Genomic DNA, 24,883 nt, shown 5'->3' on the forward strand with positions numbered 1-24,883 from the left:
TGCCCTCTTCTAAATGTGATTATTTTCTTTCTCTACTGTTGAGCTCAAATATGTTTCTGAATGTACATTTTATGTCTGCAATTTTGCATTTTAATATGGACCCTGGCAAGACTATTGTGCACTAAGGCTGTGGGTCTCAACTTGTCTTGGATCAGGGTGGCACTTCCTTGTAAGAGACCACTACCCAGATTTTAAAAGATGTTCAACCATTGGACCCTAAATGGAACAAAATATGATTGAACAGAGACAGGATGAACAAACAAATAATAATAAAAAAAGATATCATTTCTGAGGGAGACAGCATTGACATTTGGTCATTTTTCAGAGGATTAACTTGGAAAACCCAGCTTTGTTATCCAGTGAGATGGGTGAGAAATAAGTATAGAATTCTCTGTCATCACAGGAAAACCCAGTGGTGTAGTGTTGTGTGCAGAGGTGGATACGCTCTTAATTTATATACCCTTTAGAAGTGGGTAAACTCTTCATTTTCAACTCTATGTTGACAAAATATAAGCGGTATACTCTATATACCTGTGTTTACCCTCCACTACACCACAGAAAACCTCCAATAATGTGTGGCTATACCGTATGTCCACCTAGGGCTTCTGTGTATCATTGACTTTTTGCCACACTTTTGTCCTGGCACACATTAGAGATCCACTGGAGACAGCTTCAACCCACTTTTGGGTCCCAACCCACCAATTAAGAACCTCTGCTTTAGGGAGCTCTAACAGGGAAACAAAAAAACCAAGCAGGTGAAGAACTAGAAATATCTGAGTGAATGGCTTGACCAAAGTTAAAACACTGGGTCTAGGTTGGAGAATGAACAGCATTCTGATCAATATGAATGATCAACAGCAGCTCAGTATTTGTAAAGCTCCTACAATCAAATAGATGGCGGCAGTGCAATGGTTATGGACGCTTACTGCCGTAATACTCAACAGAAGAAGAAAATATCCGGCACGCGCCGGGTATCGTCCAATCAGCACTAACTCCAGAAGTGCCGGGCCAAATAACAGACATTTATGCATGTTGGACTGCTACTGAGCAAATCTGAGTAAAACTTGTAACTGTACTATTAATTATCAGAGGAATAAAGTCCAACTCATCTGCCCTACGGAACAGGTACGAAGTTTCTAAGCCATTAACTGTCTATGATTCAACAGGAACCGTTTAGAAATGAAAGAACTCCGAACATGCGAGAAAAGTTTAGCCGTTAGCCACTTAGCCTACTGACTAACCGTTAAGCGCCATTCATTTGACATGTGTATTTAAACGAGTTTAAGTTTTTTTTTCTTCGTTATGGTGTTGATATCTTACTCACCCCGTCGATGATAAAATTAAACACCCAGGGTGTCTCCTTCTATTGTCGCAAAAAGGGAGAGATTTTCTAAACTAGGTAGCATAAGTGTTAGCAAAGCGCTAATGCTAAACTGACAACCTCGACGGTCCACGCGCACAGGTGTCACTGTTTATACCAGCTGTCAAAATGTGTTTTTATGTTTGTATATTCTGAAACTAAAAGCTACCTTTAAAGACCACTGTCTCCGTAGTGTAGTGGTTCTCTTCTCATGACATTTAATGTGGGGGTTGTTGCCTTGGTCATGCTATCAAATGGATTTGAAGGCGTACATGTTAGTATTTGTCACATCTTATATTGAAGTTCTTAGGCAGTGTTTCAGGATTTTTTGTATGCGTTTCACATTACCTTTGTACTACGTGACTGTACAAATTACACAGTTATAAACAGTCTGGCAGTACATCAGGGCATTGCATCTTAATTGCAGTCAAAATAATTGTGTCCTGTTTGTATTACTTATGAAGTTGTTGCATGTCCACAAATCCTTCCAGTGAACTTCGCAACACAAGTTTATTTACGAGGCACACTTCGAGTACAAGGTGTTTGAACAACACAATGCTTTAAAACAATGACAGAGATTTTTAGGAAAAAATGAGGAAACGTTTAAAAAGAAGTTAAAACAGCCAACAAAATTCCAAAAGTAGATAAAGCGTAATATATACAACAAAGAATTAAGCTAATAAAGGAACAGAAAAGACAAGAAAAGCAGAAGCTGAATTATAATACAACGGTTATTAAAATAACAATAGAAGTTACAGTGCATTGTATGATAAAATATAGGAATACAAAATAAATATGGGATGCTCTGATTCTTTAGATTAACATCAATGATTATTTTTCTTTCCACTGCAGAAAAAGTCAACTGTTACATAACTGATCTGTTTTCATAGGCAAACACCAGAGAAAATGTTGGCATCGTTGGAGTGTTACACTGAAAGAGCGAAATATTGAAAAGACAGTGGTAACAAGAATCGGCTTGATTGTTATTTTGAATAAGGATTTGCTATCTTATTGGCATGATATCAGTGTCAGCAGATATTCACTTAAAAGGTAATTATCAGTATTGACAGATAGGGAGAATTTCTGTGGATGTTGGCAATCAGTATATTGGCTGTAAATACTGGCCTGGATCAACTATAATAATGACCATATACAAATGAGATTGTGGAGTTTCAGGGAGGACCAACAGACATCCATCAGCGGAAGTCTTTTTCTTAGTCCATCCTCATTTTTTAAACTTGAAATTGTGTTTGAGGATGGAAACTTCTTTATTTTCTCATCCAAGTTAGATTTAAGAACCAAATCTTTAGGCCTGAACATCATGTCTGCCCTGGTTTTCACATTTTGTGCATCTCTGTGATTGAAATATTTCAGTCAAAGGCACTGAGAGAGAAACAAGCATTCAGTATTGTTTTAAAATGATGAGTTTTTTCCAAATATCTTTTGGTGCAACACTCATACAATGCCAACATTTTCTGTCATGTTTGACCACAAAAAGAGATCAGAGTTTGTCCAGCCAGTCATTTTCTACCCAACAATAAATGTCTTGAGTGAATCAGCCAGGCAGTGTGCTAAATGTCATCATTTAATTGATATGACACAACAGAAGAACATCTGCTGCTGGCATTGGTTTAACCCCATGTCATTTGCAGATGTTTGTCAAAAGGGTTAGTACTGGCCAAAATGATGTTAATCAGATGCATTGTTATCATTCTAAATTTGTTATATTTTCCTGCCCCATGATGGTTGTATCTCTGACAGATTTCCTCAGTATGGATGTGTTTGGTTGGATTGAAGTAGAAAATTGCATTTTAACCTCATAGTAAGTGTTTAATTTTAAACTATGTATGTTTTGTAGAACAGAACTTTAAATGAACCTGTTTAACCATTAACAGTCCTTACTTGTGTTATAAATATATCACCATGATGAATTTAGGTGCTATCATACTGTTTATGCATTCACTCATATGCACACCCTTCCTCTTTTTTTCAGAGGTATGGATGCCGAGGGCTTTGGGGAGCTGCTGCAGCAGGCCGAGCAGCTTGCTGCTGAGACAGAAGCGGTGTCAGAGCTGCCACATGTTGAGAGGAACCTCCAGGAGATCCAGCAAGCCGGGGAGAGGCTTCGATCACGCACTCTGACCCGCACTTCACAAGATGCTGCTGATGTGAAAGCGTAAGGAAAATTTCAAATAAATATGGAGTCAGAATAAGCCCCAAGAAAATCCTGGGAACTCCTACAAGTTCATGTATAGAGTGCTAAAAATGTGTCAAACTATAAAGTATAGTTTTATACACTATACAAATGTTTTAAATAATATTTGTTTAAATTCATATTTTTTTATTATCTTTTTTAATACATCAGTTTTAACTCTACTGCACATTTCTGGAGGTGAACTGACCTGAACTTTAACCAGAGGACTACAATATTAGTACAGACTTGTGCTCCCTCTAGTGTTTGTTGAACAAAACTACATTGTTATCATCAGTCTTCTTCTATCAGAAGTTTTTCATTCAGTTTTTCTTCTGTATTTTATGTCTGGCCCTCAGGTCCATCCTCCTTGGATCCAGAGGTTTAGACATTTTCCACATTTCTCAGAGATTGGAAAGTCTAAGTGCTGCCACCACTTTTGAGCCCCTGGAGCCGGTCAAAGACACGGACATACAGGTAGGAATAGCACAACAGGTTGTATTTCAAACAAAATGCTTGATCAGAGTCTCATGACAAAAATATACTGTAAAATCTGGAGAATGAGTCACATTATGATACCTATGTTTTCAACAAAAAGATGGCTGTGTCCTATATCAATGCAACCAATAAACTAGAATAAAGAGCTGAGAAATGTTCTGTCATTACTTGAAGGACATACAGCTTACATGATTAAAAATCCACCTCAAACATGTATTGGAAGTGGCAACCTAACAGAGCATGCTGTAATGTACAATGACAGGAGATGGCACCACTTTTAACCTCTTTTCTCTTTCATTAGAATATAATATTGCATTTAAATGAAACATTAAGCTACAGTTCAGTAAATAAACCTTGTGGAGTTCTGGTTTGACTGAAAACACTAGAGTTAGAGACAACAGGTGACAGGCGGAGGGCAAAGTGAGGGAGCGATGTGGGCTGTGAGTCTGTCATGTACAAAAAACAGCAGGCTGAAAGCTCTACTAATTTTCAATAGCTAGTTGTGCAAAACCCCATGGCAATAAAAGAGCAACACAGATGCGCTAAACTGCACATGGAAGACTTTGCTGAAGGAAACGGAAATCATCAGGGAGGAGGACAGTATAACATTTCTATCCTCTTGGAGAGGAAAACAGACTGCAGCTTACATACCAGGGTGACTTATTAACTGGGTTTTACAGTAATTTTGTTTTACTATAGGATGACTCATCTGTGTTTATTTATTTATTTAGCTAATTTTGTGGGAATTAAAGAACCCTCACTTATGTGTTGTTTTTGATATAAGAAGTAGAGCGAGAGAGATGGGTGATTGTAAAAAACAAAAAAGAAATACTTCTTTAGAGTGAGAATGCATTAAGCGGATAACATAACAAAATGTGCAAGTAATTTTTTTTAAATTTTGCTGCAGGGATAACAAATTCCTATTGATGAGCTGATTGTTTCGTAGGAAAGAACAAAGGTTTTGAATTTTGTACTTTTGTACTCTGATCCTCCTCTACCTTTTAAATGAACCTTTTTGATATTACATTGTGAGGTATTTAAGGAGACAGAAATGTGATAGCTGATTTTCAGAGAATAGGAAAAAAGTTTATTTTTTAACCTTCATCAGCTGCAGTTTGAACATTGTACACAAGCTATAAATCCCACACAGTACATTTATTCCTGTAGTTATATCATGTTACGAAAGGCTACATTGTGAATGTACTACTGTTTTATGTTCTCACTAGCTACATATTAGAGAAATAGACATTCAAATGAAATACGCTTACTGAAAAGATAAAGGAATAATTCTTTAATGAAGTATATGTATAAATTGCTCTGAATAAAAAGATGTAACAAACCAACCAAAATCATCAACCCACTGAGGTCTATTTCAAACACACACTGAACTAGGGATGCATGATATTATCGGTAGTATATCGGTATCGGCGGATAATAGCTTAAAAAGTTAATTATCAGTATCGGCTGATAGTATAATTTACGCCGATGTGTACGGCCGATAATGTGACGTCATAATTAAGCGCACGTGATCACGATGGACGTGTGCCACCAACAACAAACTCAACATGTCAGCTGTGTGGGAGAAGTCTGGGGTGTGGGAACAAGACAGAAAAGTAGCTGTTTGCATCACTTGTCAAGTACATCAGATACGTGGAGGAGCTTGGCAACATGCCTTTAACACCACCAGTTTAATTTTGCATCTAAAAAAAATGCCAACCTGATGACTACAAGGACTATAAAGAATGGCAGACTTTGTGCCAGGGAAAACTTGGCAGCAGCCTCTACTTAAGTCATTCGACAAAGCTAAAAAATACAGCAGTGACAACCAAAGGTAAGGAGCTGAACAGGAAAATCATTAAATTTATAGCTCTTGATAATCAGCCTTTCAGCATGGTAGAATATACAGACTTCAGCGGGCTAATGATGCATTTAAAGCCCTGCTACATTATACCTAGCAGGCACTTCTAGCCTTACCTGAACTGCAAAACTTAGTTTCCAGTCATGTAGAGAAGCTCCTCGTTAAAGCTAAACATATTAGCTTCATCACAGAAAAATGGACATCGAGTGTCTGTCCTGTTAGCACGTTTAGCCTCGCTGCCTCCGTGGATAAATGAGGATTTCACTCTTAAAAACTTCTCTCCTACACTCATAGGAGTACTCAGCAGCCAGAGTTGCAGCCGCTTTTGATAACATGTTTGGGACATTGAAAATAGAGATAAAAAGAACGTGCATGTTGTCCTACGTGACATGCGCGAAACATGGCAAAAGCAATGATGGACTTCTATGTGCCGTCTCCCGTGCACACTTGAAGATGCATGAAGGTGTGTCCAGCACTGGAGATTTTGATGTCACTGTGTTGTTACAGAGCTGTTTACAGTGAAATGCCCATTAAACTTGGTTGCTTAGTTAGTTTGTGCTGTTCAAAGCAGAATCGGGAAAACTACTTCAATTGAAGTGTTATTTCTGTTTATCTTGAGTCAAAGAAATTTAGAATCATAAGTAAGCTCTGAACTATGGCTAGATTTTTTGCATTTAAGAATCTGTCTTTTTGTTGTTATTTAAAGCCCTTTGTCAGGAGTATCCCAGGGAGCCATCCTGCAAACTGGCTGAGTAATAAGGAGAATCAATTTAAATGTATAAGCTATTTCTTTTTAGCATTGTGGAGCTCAGTGTCAGCAGGTTATTTTGCTGCTGCTTATTGCCCTCAAAAATGCAGATGACTTGGGCTCCACTGTTAAAAATACATGAAAGCATTTAATACACATGCAACCCAAAGACGTTACTGTAAGTTTGTCATTAGTGTATGGCAGTATTGGAAAAACAAAAAAGAAAACCATCCGAACAATATATCCTTCAGTTCCGATAGAAATCAAATGTTTGTCAGTTTGTACAAAAAAAGACTAAAAATATTTAAAAACAATTGAAGTCCATGATAGAATTGGTTTTTTCAACAGTGGAAAAAAAATATAATTAAATATCGTATCGGCCAAAATTTGTTTCAAAATATCGGCATATCGGATATCGGCAAAAATCCAATATCGTGCATCCCTAAAAATCCCTGTGAACATTGAGATCACAGCCACATCCAGCTTGTGCAGACTTTATCACAGCAACTCAGTTTGTGACTCAGTAGTGTCTATGGTTCTTCTGTGTTTAAATGCACTCCAGATAAGATCTGGGCATGCTCATGATGTGCCTGCAGATGGTGTCCTGGTGGATCTCCTCACAGTACTGGGTCAGGGTTTCAGTGAGCTCCTGGACAGTTTGTGGCAGAACTGCTGGTGCCAGATGTAAGATACATAATGGGCTGTTGGATTTAGGTCTGGAGAAGGAGAGGGCCTGACATCAATGTCTTCGTCATTGAAGGACTGCCTCCACACATTGGCCACATGTGGCCAATGTGTGGAGGATGGCTTATTTTGACTGTTGACACTCCCTTTTGGGTGATCCTTATATGCAAATGCACCGTTTTTTGAAATTAGCTACCATAGTTCATCCTCATTAAAGTGCAAGATTATTGAGCTTTAAAATTGATCAAACTCATGAATCAGGACTGTGTTTGAAAGTTTCTGAAGCTGTGGCATTCAGGGCTGTTGGTAACTCAGTGAAAGGCTTCAGTCACTCTCTGCTGCAGACTGGTAATGATCCAAGCTGTCCTCTGTTGATGCATCTGTGAGACTTGGAGCTGGGAGCGGTGGTTGGACGTAGACAGCCGGATGGAAGGCAGTTAGTTTAGCTGTCAAATTAATGTCGTTTCTTGGAGACATCTCTGGCGCAGATTTGGCATGTTAGATTATATTAAACGGCTATACTCTTTCTTGTTTTCAACTGAATACTGCAGTTCTGCTTCAGTTTTTCAATTTTAAAATCTTGCTGAATAGAACTGGGCAACTCAGCTAGTTTCAATTTCAATCACAATTTTGGCTTCCCACGGTCATTAAAACTAGAAAACAACAAGTATACAGTCACTATGCTGCATGCTGTGTTGTTTTGTCTACAGGTTTTGTCATGTGGCAAATGTTTCAGTGTTTGTTCTTTTATTTTGGCCATAAAAAAATATATTTCTTGTTTCTTCGTTGTTATTATATAGCCTTTTTAAAATCTATTAATGTTTTTTTCCACTCATTTGTTCTCCTTTAATGCTTGTTTTTCAAAGTGTCTAAGTTTGATAAATGCATGTGATGAAGGTGTTGTAAATTCAACGAGTAATCGTATTTCGTAAGCGTAATCTCAGTGATCAAAATAATTGTGATCATGATTTTTGCTGTAATCGAGCAACCCTGTAGCTGAGGATTTCTAAGGCCTTCTTGGAGATTTCCCATAAAACTGTATGTAGTGTGCTGATGAAAAAGCTCAGTCTGGAGAGCCACGTCCCTGTAGCACCTCACTCTCCATTCTTACAAGAATCAGGACATCTGAACCCTGAATGTGAATGTGCAAAACAAAGGAGTTGTGCTAAGTGGCAGGGGCAAAGAGTCTTATTTGGATTAACCCTGTGTGTCTTTTGAGTCTGAACACTCGTCTTATAAGATTGTTCAGGTGCAAAGCTTAAATATGGCATTGCTATGAGGCTTTGTGCGTTGTAATATCTGGTTTCCATGTTTGTGCATAATTTCCTTTAAAATAGTCCTATTTGGAACAGTTCAACATAGATGTGAACATTTCTTTTTCTGCATCTCTTCTTTTTAATACCACTCACCTCTTTCCTCTCCAACTCACACTCTCTCCTCCCGTGGATCAGACAAGTTGCTTCGTGTCCCTGAGCTCCATCTGTTTCTCTCTTTCTTCATCTCTCTTTTCTAGCCTGCTTAATTGTCTGTCTGTATCTGTTCATTCATCTCTCTCCATCCCGTCTGTTCCCTCTGGCCTGTTCAGCCATAAATGTGACACCAGTTTAACACCACGTCTCCCTCTTTCTCTAGCTCCTCTTTATTTCTGTCTCTTCCACTCTTGCTGTTCTCCACTTTTTATTTTTTTTACATTAACTAACCTCTGTTGTCTTAGTAGCTCTCATTTGTCTTGGTCAGCCGGATGTGTGCTGGCCTGGGTCGGTTCAACTGACTGACTTACTCACTGAATGACTGGAAGAGCACTTAGCTTCTGGCAGCACTGAGACCCACATACACACACATGCACTCACACACTTTATCCTTCTCTTCTTGTACTCTTTTCCTTTTATTGGTTTATAAGAAGACAGTAAATTACAAAGTTCCCTTCAGGATAAGTCTGCAGAGTATCGTTAAAGTAGAATAATTCCTTTGCTGTATTACCTACAAACCACGACTTTATTAGAGCAATGAAATTCCAGGAAGGTTGCACAAGAAAATAAGGAAGGTCAGAGGAAGTTCAAGCATTGTGTTTACATTAATCTTTAGACAAACATAATAAAAGTACAGTTTTACGAGAATGATTGCTTGATTTAAAAAAAAAAAATGAAGGAGAAATAAGTGGACGCTAACGGGGTTCCCAAGCATTCTGGAAAACAGTGGACCAATTTTCTAGTAATGGCAAATGAAAGGAAAAGCAAAATGTTGCGGAGACTCATTTAAACCTTCTTCTAATTTCATATCAGAGCTCCCTAAAAAGATATTGTTGTCTGAAAGGGCTAAACCACTTATGGTGGTTTATTCTTAAATTTTCTAATGGTTGAATAATGCTAAATTGGTAAAATCAGCCTTCCCCAAACTTGAGTATGTCGTGGCCCGAAATGAAATCTGAAAATCTTCCGGGCCCACTAAAACCCTTTATATAATCATAAGATCAGATTCAACATATTTACCTCCATGGTTTATTTAATATACAGAGAATTAGTGTTCAGCGAAATCATTGATAAAATTTCTGGGAGGAACAAATGTCCTTCAGTGATGGTCCGTGCCATAATTTTATTTTACCTGTAATATAATTCAGTCTAGTTCACACAAATATTCAAACAATATTTTATGAACTCCAGGTAATAATAAAATTAAGATAATCTAACAATACCAATAAAATATCCAAATAAACTCTTTTGTTGCAAGTGAAAGAATCTTTGTAAATACAAAATAGGCTACCTACTAACAGCTCTGAAAACATGCCTATTTCACATATAAAGCCATAATTTAGGGAAATTTAAATGAAAGATGAAGTGTTGGTTATTAATTTTAAAGCCAATATTGAAAAAAACAAACAGCTGTGATATGTGTTTCTCTCTTAGTCATCCTGTTTGACTCTGAGCTGATATCAGGCCTTTATCAAACAGTCCTGGAGCTGTCAATGGGTCTATATGTAAACCTAAAGTTAAAACAACTTTAAGGGAACATTGTTGGTCATAAATTATTGCCACATTGATCATAATCAATCTCTATGGTCATTTATTTTCCACACCCTCAGATCAGATGTCAGTGTGGCTGCTCAAAAACACGTTTTGACTCATAGTAATTTTTGACATTACCGCACTAAATGATCGTGAAGTACGTGTGGAGTGTTGGTTTTATTCGCCTACAGAAAGAATAGAAATATAATTTGATTAAAAAGTCTATTTTTCATTGTCAACTTTTCTTATTTAAAAGCTCAGAGTCTTTAGCTACTGCTAAGACAAGAGAACATGCACAGGTCAGGAAAGATCACCATAAATTTAAAAAAGCTACACAGGTTGATAGAGGAGTGGTTGTCAGAATTTAATATCAGGCACGCACAGGTGCAGATTGGATGGCACTTGGGTCTGTATCCAGACGCCATTAGTGACCTAGCATTCATTATTTTTTAAGCAGGCATCAGGAAAGTCCCCTTTATTTCATCAATATTATCTATTTGCATCCCAACATCTTTTGACAAAGACAAAAAGGAAAATATTAGTGTATGGGATGAATTTGTTCCTGTCAGATCAGCTAATTAGTCACTGACCTTTTCATGAAACCCACATCGCACACGTTCCTAAGTGGCAAAATAAACCATAGTATGACTCAAACTCAATGTACTGATGGGGTTAAATGGGTTGTCTACTATTGACACATGTGCATGAACAAAAATATAGCAATGCAGAATGCCAGGAAGAGAAATCAACATCTTTGACACAATCAAAAGATATTATACAATATTATCATTTCAAAAGATACTAATTGTTAAAGATCATATTATAAACCATCAGAGGGGAGAATCTAGTTTGCAAAGCTTGCCACTGGGACTTTGGGATTTCTGTTTTAATTAAGAACGTCTGATTATATACAAACAGTCGACTCTAATTTCAAATTGTAGCTAATTGTGATTCTAATCTTGACTGAGTGTATTTTCATAACAAAGAGCCTGAAAAAAGTTAATCAGACTCTGGAGGCCTGTTTGGCAAAGAAATAACAAAACCACAGGGAGGTCTGGTGATAAATTCTGTTTGAAAGAAAACCGAGTCAAGTTCTGATCAACACTGCAGCCCACTCTCCTTCCCCCTCTAGATCTCCGTTTAGCATCCTGCTGGCAGGGCTGCAGTCACTCTACGTCACCAAATTCACTGAGGACAATCGAGGTTAATTGATGCTGGGACTTTGCAAAACAACAACAACAAAATACATGATTGGCTTACTTTGTGTGGGACAACGTGAAACAGGGTCGCTTAAATTGATCTTGTATATAGATGTTTGAAATCAAAGTTCAAACTAGTGGAATAATGCAAAAACATTTTAAAGATAGAATTTAGAGTACAATGATGAAAAACACGGGATTGGAGGTTAACTGGGAGGACAGAAAATGTAAACATGTTGATGTTTGTTAGTGTCTGTGTGTAAATGTATGTGTATGTATGCACGCTTTTTTCTTTGCTTGAATGACCTTCATGCCTCTGCGGTTTCTGTGTGTATCTCACACACAAACCGGGGGAACGGATGTGTGAATGATGTGTCTGTATATGCGGCTGAATGCAAATGACTGATGATCTTACTATAGAGGGCTGTATAGATACAGAGAGGTCCAAGGCTTCATGGATGTGAGTGTAGATCTTTCTGTGCAGACTGCCGCTTCTTCAGATTTTATAGTGGATTTGTTTTTCTCATTCATCCTTTAGCAGAGGCAGATGAGTGAATGATATCAAAAACGATGCATTTCTAATAAATACTTCTACTTTTTTGTCCATTTTGACCAGTTTGCCAGTCTAAAATGCAGGGGCTTGCATATGAATCCATATGACTGCAATTGCAGCTGCCACCATCACCAAATGCACATGGCTTGATGTGACTGAAATCCCCCCTCATTCAAGCAGCCGCTTCACTGCCTCAAATGGGATTGAATACACAATGCCTCAGATCTGGCTGGAGGTGCCTCATTAGGTCATCATCACACGTTTTAAAAATGTGTTCATAAAAAAACTTGATCGAAAAGATTCCTCAGTTAAAGATGGGCAGCTGCACTTTAAGCAGCTAGAGGGCTGTAGATCGATTCTTCAGAACTGTCAATTTTACAGTAGGTTGAGGTCTTAACCATGGTACTGGTAGGTAGCAGGTAGGCCAACATGTGGAGAAAACATACTTTTTAGAGAAATTCTGATTTGTTTTAGTGGTCAAACATAGGAGAAATGTTAGCAGTGTGGCAATCATTCACTGTCTCTAAGAGAGATTGTGACATGTAGTTGTAAGACATGTTCAGGGTGGCATTTGAAGAGGACAGACTACTAACAATTTAAATGGATCAAGTTAGATCCTGTCCAGGGACCACTGAAATAAATCAGCTTTTTAAGTTACTCTTGCTGACCACTGTGTTGTGTACGGTCTCTTTCAAATAAACTAACAAACCAAACAAATCTCCAGCTAATTTGAAAAGAGTCAGATTTGCAAGTAATTTGTTATTAGTTACATTTTCATAGAAGTATTCTGTTTCTGAAAGAAAGTCCCCTGTTTCCTTTCCCTTCTTGTTACAAGAAAAGAGAAACAAAAAGAAGCTCCTCAAAGCATCAGCACTGTTTCTCCTGTAGCACCGTGCCAACATGTGTTTACCACACAGCTGTGTCAGTGTGCGCCCGTCACCAGCTTATTGAGCTAGTGAGATGGCAGAGAGGAGGGCATTACACTGTGGAATTATCCCCTTTCTGTTTGATGAAAGGGGCATGATCAGCATCATGGGGGAAACACAAGTTTAAAACTCCTGTTTTGTTTTCATTGAATCAGCTGTACAGCCTTTCCAGTTAAGCACGATCATTACGCACAGCATTTGTGTGATTCTGTATGTCTCTGCCTGGTTTGTTGTCAAACCGTGAGTATATTAAGGAGCTGTAAAGGTTTCTACGTCTGTTAGTGGTGTTATCAGGCTACAGAGTTTTAGATCATGGGCTGTAAATTAGGCTTTACAATGATGGTAGTCATTACATCTAAATGCAGACATGTGGTCATTACATTGTTTTTCTACCAACAAGTGGAACGAGTGGTTGAAAGGTTTTAACCTCCTGAGACCTGAGCTTTTGTCTGGAAAACATTTTTGATTTCTCCCTCTTATTTGGGATAGGTAGGGTCTGATAAGTTAAAATATTAGTCTTGTCTTTGAACAGGAATTTCTTGGAAATTTTCCTTCTCTAAACCAAAACAATTTCCCCAAAAATTCAAAGAAATTACCTAAATTCCTGTGAAAATTCTTGAACACATTTTTTAAGTATCCCACAAAAAGTACCACAACATTTCTTCAGATTCCTTCAAATTCCTTAAAAAATGAAAGGGAAATTTCCCCTAACATTTCTTAGCAAGTTCTAAAAAGAACAAAAAATAAAATGCATTTGTAAATTTCATGAAAATATAGAAACATCCAAATAAATTCCCTCAAATTTCCATGAAAATTCCCCCAAAATTAAAAGGACAAACCCTACCTCCAAATTCCTAATCCAACTCCCCAAAAATTATAAATTAATTTCCTGAATTTCAAAAAATGCCCCCCACCCCCCCCCCCCCAAAAAAAAAAAAAACAATCAAAGCAATTTCCCCAAATCTTTGAATAAAATTTACATGAAAATACTCGGTAATTTCCAAACAGCAAATTATTCCAACATCTGAGGAAAGTCCTTAAACCTCCATGGATATTCTGGACAATTATTTCAAAAAGTGAAGTAGCAGAAATATTACTATGCTGTAGGAAAGCCACAATGTAACATCCACACATTTGCATGCAGCATCTTAGGAGGTTAATATTTAGAAACACATAAATACTCCTAATACCCGTTATATTTCGCATAGTAATCTAATGAGTTAGTTTTAAAAGTAATGCTACCCAAAACTGCTCATAGGTAAGCTAAGCACCACTGTATTTACTTGTGCAAAAATGTTGGTAAAGCTTTTAAAGCTGGTATCTGATGGCAGTTTTCTCAGAAATGGTCAAATCTAATCATGACACTGGATTTCGGTCCAATCCAGACTCATAGCTAGATTGGTTTTTGATGATGATGTGCTGATCCATAGAGTCAGTCTTTGAGGCCAGTTAGTACAGCTCAGTACTATGTTACTCAGCTCAACTCTTTATCCAACTCTATTTGTATAGCATCTATCATACATAAAATCATGCAGCCCAAAGTGCTTTACAAAGAAGTCAGAAAAATACATACAATTGGTGAAAGGGAAACAAAATACAACCAAAAATTAAACATTGATTAAAAATGTAAAAATATTAAACTGGACAGTGAAATTACCTAATGTTTAAAGTCAGATTAAAAAGATGAGTCTTGAGTTTTCTTTGAAAAGCATCAAGAAAGCTCGCTGTTTTAACTTGCAGTGGGAGTGAATTCCAAATTTTTGTGGATAATGTGATGATGTTAAAATCTGTGTTTGTAGTTTGTCTCTATTTGCTTTGGCTCCTACTAAAAGAATTTCAGTTTTGTTTTTATTCAGTTTAAAAGGCTCTTGCTCATCCATACATTATTGTCATGTTATTGCATGTTTACCACCAGCATGTGAGCGAACTACATCAGTGTCTTTAGTACGCTGCCAAGCCTGTGCGTAGCATGGAGGAAGCCAACAAGCAGTCTGGAGGTATTTCACGCTTGATATGCCAACAGCTTTTACCACTACATGCAGTTTATCCACAGTTCATGTTTTAAAGGTGGTGTTTAACCACATACAAGCAAAAGAGGCAGATTTAATGGAACGAAACACAACGTCGTGTAACATTGGCTGCATCGCAAACTTCCAGTGATGAATTAAAAGATCCAAAACACTGGGAACGACTGAAAAGTTTGTTTTCATGTAATTACTTCCTATAAGCTCTCTACATGACCTCTGCAAGAACCTATGAAACTTTATCAGAAGAGTTAAAAGACATAAAAGCTTGTGTCTACATTGCAGATACCTGGAGGTATAACCTGACCATGCAGTGCAGTGTTACAGGCTTGCCGTTTAGCTGGCTAATCACCTGCATCCCTTGTTTTTGATCGGGTCAGTATTGGCAGATACCCAAAACTCAAGTATCAGATCAGTATCAGAGCTGGATCAGTGCATCAGCAATTGTTCTTGTAGCTATGATTTTTCCTGGTTAATTTTGCATTACTTAATATAAAATTAGAAGCCCGTGAACATGGATGAACATTGTATACATTGTATTCATATATCTGTTGAACTTTATTTTTTTATTTTCCAGCATTGTCTTTGTCAGTTAGGTTTGTGCAGGATGCATTGCAGGTTTGGTATAATTAAGATTTCATTAGTTTTGACCACAGTTGCACCTTAATGTCCTTATCTTTAATATACAGCCATGCATGGATATATGGCTCAACAGAGATTTAGACTGAAGTACAAAAGGTCACTGCAGCATTTTAAAATAGTGCAGAAAAATATAAATTTTTTGGAAAACCTCATTATAATGTCACTAACACTGCTCTGTATCACCAGCTGTCATCACAGCAGAGCAGAGCTGTTGACAATCAAATCATTTTCTTTAACATTTGCTCCGTATGTTCTCTATGTCTGTGACTGTCGTGCTTGAATTGTCGTGGGTTGGTCTACGATGCTGCAGGGTTATTTGCTGTGAATGTATGCAATTCTAAACACAGAAGGGTGACAAGTAGGAGAGAAGAGAGGCTGAAACCAAGATAAAAGAGAGAAGAGGAGAGTCAGGGACAGAAGATAGAAATCAAATGAAAAAACAGACAGAAAAATGAAAGTAGAAGTGGAAGGCGGAGAGCAGCGCCAGTAGAAAAATGGCGACTGACTGCAATTTTTTCTGTCCGTGTCCTCGTCTCACTTTTCACTGTTCCATCTTTCCTGGTGCTCTCTCACTGTCTCTGCTGTACCGCTTTTCTGCTTTTTTCTCTGCTTTGTTCATTTTGTCTTTCTATTTCACCGTTTTCCTTTTCTTAGCTCTCATCTTGGCATTTTTTTCTTTTGTTTTACCCATTTCCATCGTCTCTCTCCATCCTTTTCTCCTCATCCGCCCTCCCCGCCTCCATACATACACACACTCACATCCCTCAGCAGTGATGGCATGCGTTCAGCGGATGCATTTGGCTAAGCCCACAGCATCTGCCGAGATAGACGAACACTACAGACATAGCTTCACAGGATGTGTGTGCGTGCTGTGTACAGATTCTTTGTGCTGTGTGTGCATGCCTGTATCTGTGTCAGCAGCGATCGATAGCTGGCGTATGCACCGTCTCCATGTTCTTATGAATGAATGTGTGGATCCAGCGTAGATTTGGCTGCACGTGGGCGAATGCATTGTCAGCCTGTCTGTACTGGCCTGCACATATGAGAGCAGCTCTTAGGCATGTGGCTGTGTGAATGAGCGTGTGCCATGTGCCAGTACTCTGTGTGCAGGTGTATGTATGAGCTAGGGCTGGGCAATATGGACTAAAATAATGCCTTGTTGCTGAATGGGGATACAGGATATATTTGTATTGATTTTTTTCCATAAAGGTATAACAGAAGGTTTTCCAATGCCAGGATTATAATCTTTGAAATTACTGTAGTATTAATCAAACTGCACTGATACATATTTAGCATCTAGTATCATATTTAGTTTAAATGGGCTCAATATTTGAAAGTATAATTAAAGGTTTAGTCAGGTTTTTCCCTTTCTTATGTATAGGTTAAATTGTTTTCTAATACATTTTATTTTAAAATGTTCCATATTGAAATGAAACATCTTTATCACCTGCCTCTCACTCTACTTCCCTCGCTCTCACACTTGTCTGATCACCCTGGTAGGATTTAAATCTGAGCTCTAAAACTGTGCCCAGCAACCTCTGGTGTCATTGAAAGGATCTCAGAGTAACACAACTTTAAGGGAACATTGTTGGTACATTGTTAGGAAGTGTTTAACTGTCTCTGTTTTTCAGTCAGCAGACCGCGCTCTGCAGACCCCTGAGTATTTCCGCGTTGATGCACCAGCGGAGTTATAATCCTGGAGTTAATTGGTAGAGTAGTGTTATGTGTGAAGAGCGCAGCAAAACTGTTTGGAAGGGAAACAGGTTATTATTAAATATTTATGGTAGGTTCAGCTGCAAAGGCAGCTATGAGTAACCTGGTAAACCTTCCATAGATGGTGTTTGGGAAAGAGCAGAGCATTTGAAAAAAACTCTGTGGGCGATTGGATGAACATTGCTGTCTGCCACATCTTTACAAGCCAATCAGTGCAACAAAACACGTGACATACCTGCTACCAACGAGTAAACTCCATAGAGAACTACATAACATGAACCAAGGCGACTGTAGACTTTTGTCGTTTTTGAAAAGAAAAACAACTCACTGCTGTTCTCTGTTCTTCTTTAACAAAGAAATGTCATCAAGCTCTGATAAAGCTGATGCTATAGCAGCATCCATGCTAATCTCTTTCGCCAAAACTGCACCGGCCTCTTGTTGCTGTTTGCTTACATCACAACTCCACCGCATCCAAAAGTACTGCCTCTCGACGCTGATTGGTCCTGTCACTTTCTAACCGGGCCCAAACAGTTCATACGGGAGCTTTGCAAGATGGATTCGCCAGTGAGAAACAGGGAAACAGGTGAATCCATCTGCTTTGCAAGGTTGAGCTATGAGCTGGCTGCTGTCAATGAAAATGACTTTCAGAAGCAAATTGGAAAAAAAATGTTATTGTTGATTTAAAATGTTAATGTAAATAAAAAGGCACTTCATTTAGCTATTTGATTTTGTTTCATATCTAAAACATGTAATATACTGTATATTCTTGAGAGAAAAACAATTGCAATGTCTGTTTTTTTGCCCATTATTGTTGGCAGATGTTTTCAAAACATAGTTTTAGTCTTACGATTAAAAATCCTTGTAGTTTAAGGCACATTTCAGTTATTTTCACTCTTAGAAATGTAAGTCTTCTTTTAGTCACAAAACTCAACATCTTAGTTCATTTTTTTTAATTAAAACTCCCTACATTTTAGTCTGTACTTTTCATCAGAACAATTGTTTTCTTTGAACTAATTTCATTGGCCATATTATGAAAGTAATAATTATTAAAATTTTGAATTAAATTACTTTTCATCAGTTTATCACAAAATAACTATTTTAGCTAGTCTTTGTCTATACTTCTTCATGGAAAAAGGTAGTCAAAAAACTTTTTTTAAAATATTCATTATGGGGGCTTTTTGCCTTGGATAGGACAGTGGATAGAGCTGGAAGCAGGGATGAGAGTGGTGAATGACTTGAATCTGGACCTCCCACGTACATGGGGCACAACCTAACCACCAGGCCATCTACGCCCTGTCAAAGAGTCTGTGTGTCAACGTGTTTCCAAATTATAAAGTCTTGGTTATTTTAATCATTGATGGAATAACATATTTAACTGGTGGGAGAGAGGCCTTTTAAATTGCACAAATATGAGGACAACATGTGGTAAAGTAGGAGGAACTGGTGAGGGTTTTCCAAAAGTTGCCAATATATTTATGCAATGTGGATGGCATGCAGGAGTTTGCCTGCAAGTTTTGATAATCAGCATGATAAACTGCCCAATACTTGATGTCTAGGGTTTCATTTTTGTTGCTATTTTATCAAGCATCTATCAGTATAATTTTATTTTATTGATTTTTATCAATGCTCCTAAATAAAATATGATCATTAAAATGATAATCCTGATTCACACTATCTTTCAGATAGATCAACTTGTAGTTAATAAGCATGCTAGTGTTGGTGGGTCTTACTGTAAGAAACCTTTTTACAGAGTATAATGCCCTACATTTGTTTTTTTTTTTTAATCAACACAATCTATATCAATATAAAAAATATACCATAAAAACTCAATATATTACCCAGCCCTAGTCTGAACATGCCTGCTTTGTGTGAGCTGTGATAGTCAGTCTGCATATAGGAATGCCCCCCACCCTCTTTTTCTTCCCACATGTGCCTCCCAAACCCTTCATTAACTAAACATGACCCTTAAGAGCATGATTAGCCTCATTTCAAGACAGGATGTTGGAAGCCATCAAGCGAGGGGGAAAAAATCCATTACTATAATTGCATTGAGCCAAGGGAGGGAGGAGAGAGGGAGGGAAGAAAGGAAGGATGCATAGATGGATAATAAAGAAAGAAAATGAGTGGGACTGAGGGAGGAGGGAGGCGGGCAGTCAGGATGCTGGGATGAAGTGAGGAGAGAGAGCGAGGATGTAGGCTGACGAAGGGAGGGGGTGTCAGCTGATGGTAGGAACTGATATTCTATATGAATCCATAGATGTTTCTCGTGGTGTCCCCCCTGCGTCTAAGCGCTCAGTTGGTACGACCCTCCGACAATAAAACTACCACCAGTGAGTCTCGATGTGGCACTTCCACTCGGCACACCGGTTCAGACACAAGAATCTCCGACCTGCTTTTAAGCCAGGGGGAAAGAGCTGCAAGCTGCCATGTCGGCTCAAAAGGGCACAGGGAACACGCCCCAGCATGGCGGCCTCTGCTGCTGCACTGGCACAGTCGGACAGAGGGATGGAGAGGTGGAGGACCGATGCAGGTCTCCTGGGCTGTCAAAGCCCTGGTACCTGGGCACAGACAAAAGACAAAAAACTATTTTTGACTCTTTCTTGTCGCATCGTGTCTTCTCTTCTGCCTGTCTGTGTGCCTGGCAGGCAGGCGGCCGCTCAGCATGAGTGAGTATTGCCTATACACATGGATATGCACCCACACATACACTCACTCACAGACAGGCATGTGCTTTGTCTGTCACACTTCTTTTTTGCCACTGCTCTGTCTTCTGCTCTTCTTTCATTCTGCCACATTGTCTGCTGTGTTTAGACACCCACAGAGGAGTTAATAATAGTAAAATTCATATTCTCAGTGGGAATTATAGCTGTCTAAGTGTATAAATGCGAATGTGTATGTATGCTGGCGTACTTTGCATATAGATTTCTGCTACACAGGAAGTGAATGAGTGAAGGGTGGGGTTTCTCACACACACACTCGGGCAGTGGTCGGCTCATTGTGTCATGGCAAATAAGGACAGAAAGCCTTCATCTCATACAGTCACAATGACTGGCACAGAGAGCGAGCCTGTCTGTATTTATCTCCCCTTTAACCGCTCTTTGACTGTGTCCTCATGTAGCCTTTAGATTCCTCGACACCATGTATCTTTACACCAAATCTCTCAGCGGGTTATAAAGCCGACGTTAAAGAGTCTGCAACATCAGACTTTTTTCTTTCATACTCTGAGATCACATTCAGGCACAGTCAGTAGGAGCAGACTGAGCCTGATGGAGAGAGCACATGTGTGCCGGCACAGAGAAAGAGCACATGCATGCACGTTAACATGCGTAGTCTCAGACACGTACACGGAAATGATGATTCATTTTAAAGGTCTAGTTTTATTTGATTTCTTGTGAGGTTTGTAATCTGTGTTATAAGATTGTTTATCCTTTAAGTAACACTGTCAGCGGATTTTTAATCTGCACATTCTAGCATAAATTTTAGACATGGATCAAAACTTTAGCGTAGTTGTGACAAAAATCAAAGAAATTGCTCCATTTTTAATCCTTTCATTGTATTCCTTAATCTGTTATGGTTACATGTATTTTTCTGTGTTATCTCCTATTGTTAAAAGATTTTTATCGCTTTGTTCCTGTTTGTGTAGAAGCTTCTGGTCTGTCTGGTCAGCAGGCTGTGGGTGTTCACAGAGGGTTGCAGATCTCTGAGGACACACAATACTGGGGTGGGGCAACACTAAACATACATCTGTACATACACCTTTTCCCAAGCACAGATATAATTCTCAGAAATGTTCAGTATACATTTTAATCCCAGCTAAACGTTTCTTTTTTTCAATCAAATCGGTGTCAATGAGACTTGTTACTGAAACGATTTCCTTGTTTAATGCTTTTTTCCTTTTGAAAATGCATAGAGAAATTGAAGCATCGGCTGTGTTTAGTCAGTGTGAAACGCAGGGTACAGAGTGTCTCAGACTAAATGACATGCCAGATCTTTTTATTTTAAATAACTCAGGAGCTGGGACTCGATCTGCAATCACGTTTTGTCTTTCTGTGATTAAAGCTTTGACTTTTCATGTTTTCCTCTTGTAATATCTTATTCATCTGGAGTTGTAAAAAGTCAAATGAACAAATAAGAATCAAGTTAATCCTTACAGCAGCTTTACTTTCAGGTGCTAGAATTGTATTCCTCACTCCTATTAGAAGCTGTGTTATCTTTCATATTTTGTGGCAAATAAAGCAATTTCTTGCAAAAGTTAATTTCATTTTCATCTCAGACAAATGGGAGTTTTGGCCTCAGCTGCTTGCTAGGTTGTCAATTTACATTTGGCACAAAAACTGTTTTATCGGCAAAGTTGTTGGCAGTGCGAAGGCAGCTGGCAACAGGCTCCAAACTGACAGCAATGAAAAATCTTTGCCTCCTGTTGGACTTCATTTGAAGCAAGAAATGCTGAGACGACTGCCCGGTAGAGTTTCTCGGTGTGGCCTGATGTGTCACCGATGCTCCTTGATGCTTTTTGAAACAACCCCACCCAACCCCAGTGAGTTTCTGGGAGAGTTGTCTCATACCCAATCCCCTTTTGAGATCAGAATAATCACCAATGACTAATACGGTACAGTACAGTAATAATACCAGTAGGTCTACCCCATAACCTTCTCACATAATACAACCATTCTTTTATATTTTCTTCCTTTATCCAGTGCAGCTCTCCAGTGAGCATTGACCTACGCTTCTCTCTGGTTAGAGTGGTTAAATTTAGACCCATTCTCTGGTTCTCCTGAGAAAAAGTGGGATGGAGAAGAGGGGAGAGAGAGAGAAGGGGGAGCGCAAAGGGAAAACAAAGAATGAGGAACTGTCAGAGGGGTTAATGGGATGGATGATTGTGAGGGGGGAAACCTCTTTAATTGATTCAATAGCAAAATGTTTTGTGCTTTTCATTGTAATAAGACCATGTAACGCATTAAAGTTTCAGTAGACATCATGCTAGCTAATCTCATGGCATCCTACCTTTAAACTGACCGAAAACACCAACATGATAGCACCTCTGTTTCTGCTCTGTATTTCTCCACAAACACTCACGTTAAACTGAATCTTCTTCCTTTTAATGAGCTTTGACTGCTTTAGTTTTTCTGTGAAAAGGCTTAGCTGGCCTTTTTTTTGTGAGTGCTTCTTTGCAACTGAATTTTTTAGGTTGAAAAACATCACTGACTTGTTTAGTATGTAGCAGATTGCTGTCCACTAAAACTTAACTAGACAGTCTTTTTAGTGCTGTTTTATGGTTTTCCCTGTTGTTCAGAACTTCTGTTATTAATTTACAACATAATGTGATTAGAGTAAAATATTAACCAGCACAAAATAGCTTTTAGAGCTGTTTTGCCTAGAATATGGCCATATGATACTTATCAAAGAAGTAAATGTTAGAGATGCCCCGACTGTACAAATCTGGTCTAATACCAATGTTTAACATAGAAATGTAGCTAATGGTTGATACCAGTCTTCTTTTCATTACTTTTACTCCCACAATGCTATTTTTTTCTCTAGATTGTCCTAAAAAAATAGATCAGGTTTGTCCAACAGGTTGCATATTCTGCCAATTATGAGTCCCTTCTCTGAATTAGCTGTTGGATGTCTTAAATGCAAACATTAAATTGAGATGACAAAAGATATCCATCTGCTACTGGAATCGTTTCATGCCCTCATTATTTGCTGATAGCTAATGTGTGTCAAAAGGGCTGATATTGGCTGATGCATCTGTGAATCATGAGTAATTTTGCTTGTATTGTCTGGTCATTTTGGATAATAATAAGTAAATATTTACAGTCTTTGATGTCTTTCCTTCTTTCATGGTAGGGATGCACGATGTTTATAAATTAATTCTACCCATTACTGATATCGATACTAATATTTAAATGTAGTGTAGTGTAAACCTAATACTTCAGTCCTAGCAACACAATTTAAAGTTTAAGGATGAATTAACATATTTCAGTCCTTTAAACAAACTTTAATGTGTGAGGAATGATGAACTAAGAAAAAGACTTCAGCTGACTTAGATCTGTGGGTTCAGCCTAAAACTCCACAAACGTATTTGTATTTTTGTATGGCCAATTTTTTCAGCTGATATAGGAAGTCGTTTATAGCAGGGGTATCGGATATAAATATCCACAGAAATATTCATATCTGCCAATACTGATGAGTAACATTTTAAGCTGATATTCAGTGATATCAATATCAAAACAATATTATTGTGCACCCCTATATATTGAATATGATCTAATGTGTAAGATTGCCTATTTCTTTCTAAGAGTACTTTATGCTGAATGAAGGAGTTAGATTGCTAAAGATGATACCATTGAAATTAAGCAGACATGGCGTTTATAGACAACAGAAATTTAAAAATCTGCCACAAATCTTTGGATTCTGTCAAATCAAAAGACATAATTTATTGTTTTTTAAATCGATGAAGTATCTTTAAAAATAATGGGTTGATTTTCAGAAGTACCAATATTTTCTTAACACTGTAAACTATTTGAATAGCATGAATAAAGTTACTGTTGTTCCTTGTATGATTTTAAATTAAGTCACACAATTAAGTGGTATCAAATCAAACTAGCTGCGGTTATTTCTATGTAATGGCCTATAAGCTTGAATGTAGTCTCAGGTTGCACTCACACAAGGCAGTCTATACCATGCCCAAGCACATTTGACTTCTAAAGTTTAGTTTATCTGCCTAGTTTGAGCACAACGTACTGCACTCGAACTCAGAATACTTCGTTGGCCCTGGCCCTGATATGGTTGCTCATGCAGGCGCACAAGCACGCGTTCCCAGGATATACGAGCATTCTTAAACCAACAATTTTGTAAAGAGAGATGCACAATATTATCAGCATTATGGTTGTATCGGCAGATATTAGCTTAAAAAGTAATTTATCATAACGACAGATATGAAAATTTGTCAATAGATGTGATATGAAAATTGGCTCATTTCATTATTTACATTTTAAAGTCTGTTTTAGGGATTTAGTTTTGTTAATGTGTTTTAAGACATTCATTTAAATATTGGTATTGGCAAAAATAATTTTATAAGTAACAGCATGTCCGATATCAGCAAAAATTCAATAATCATGCAGCCCTATTTTTAAACAACGGCTAAGTGTTAGGGTTAGGCTGCATTCACTGCAGGCAAAAGTGGCCTAAATCTAATTCTTTTGGCTTATTTTTGATTTTTTTCAGGGCTGTGTGAACAGCAAGAGTGGTGCTGAAATCTGATCCTCTCAAATCTGATTTGGGCCACTTGAATCCATTGAATTAAAAAGAGGTGTCCGATACAGGCCACATTTTAAAAATTAATGTACAAACAAACAAAAATCTGATATGAGTAAACCTGCAGCCTTTTAGAGCTGTATCTGACCACAATGAGTCAACAAGTTTCCAGTGCTTCTTGGAAATGGCATGTGTCATTTAATGGTATGATGATGTACTTGTGCTTAG

The 24,883-nt window shown here is 38.0% G+C and overlaps 1 protein-coding gene across 1 annotated transcript in view; it reads left to right on the forward strand.

Moving 5' to 3' along the window:
• The first annotated feature begins 969 nt into the window (after positions 1–969).
• Positions 970–24,883, forward strand: part of nup93 (nucleoporin 93) — a 66,124-nt gene continuing 42,210 nt past the window's right edge. The window contains exons 1-3 of the mRNA XM_041796544.1: positions 970–1,125; positions 3,354–3,536; positions 3,911–4,028. Coding sequence (XP_041652478.1) covers positions 3,358–3,536; positions 3,911–4,028 — 297 coding nt within the window. The 5' untranslated portion in view covers positions 970–1,125; positions 3,354–3,357. The remainder of the gene's footprint in view (positions 1,126–3,353; positions 3,537–3,910; positions 4,029–24,883) is intronic.

Source organism: Cheilinus undulatus, linkage group 9, assembly GCF_018320785.1.
Source record: "Cheilinus undulatus linkage group 9, ASM1832078v1, whole genome shotgun sequence".
NCBI classification, from domain to species: domain Eukaryota; kingdom Metazoa; phylum Chordata; class Actinopteri; order Labriformes; family Labridae; genus Cheilinus; species Cheilinus undulatus.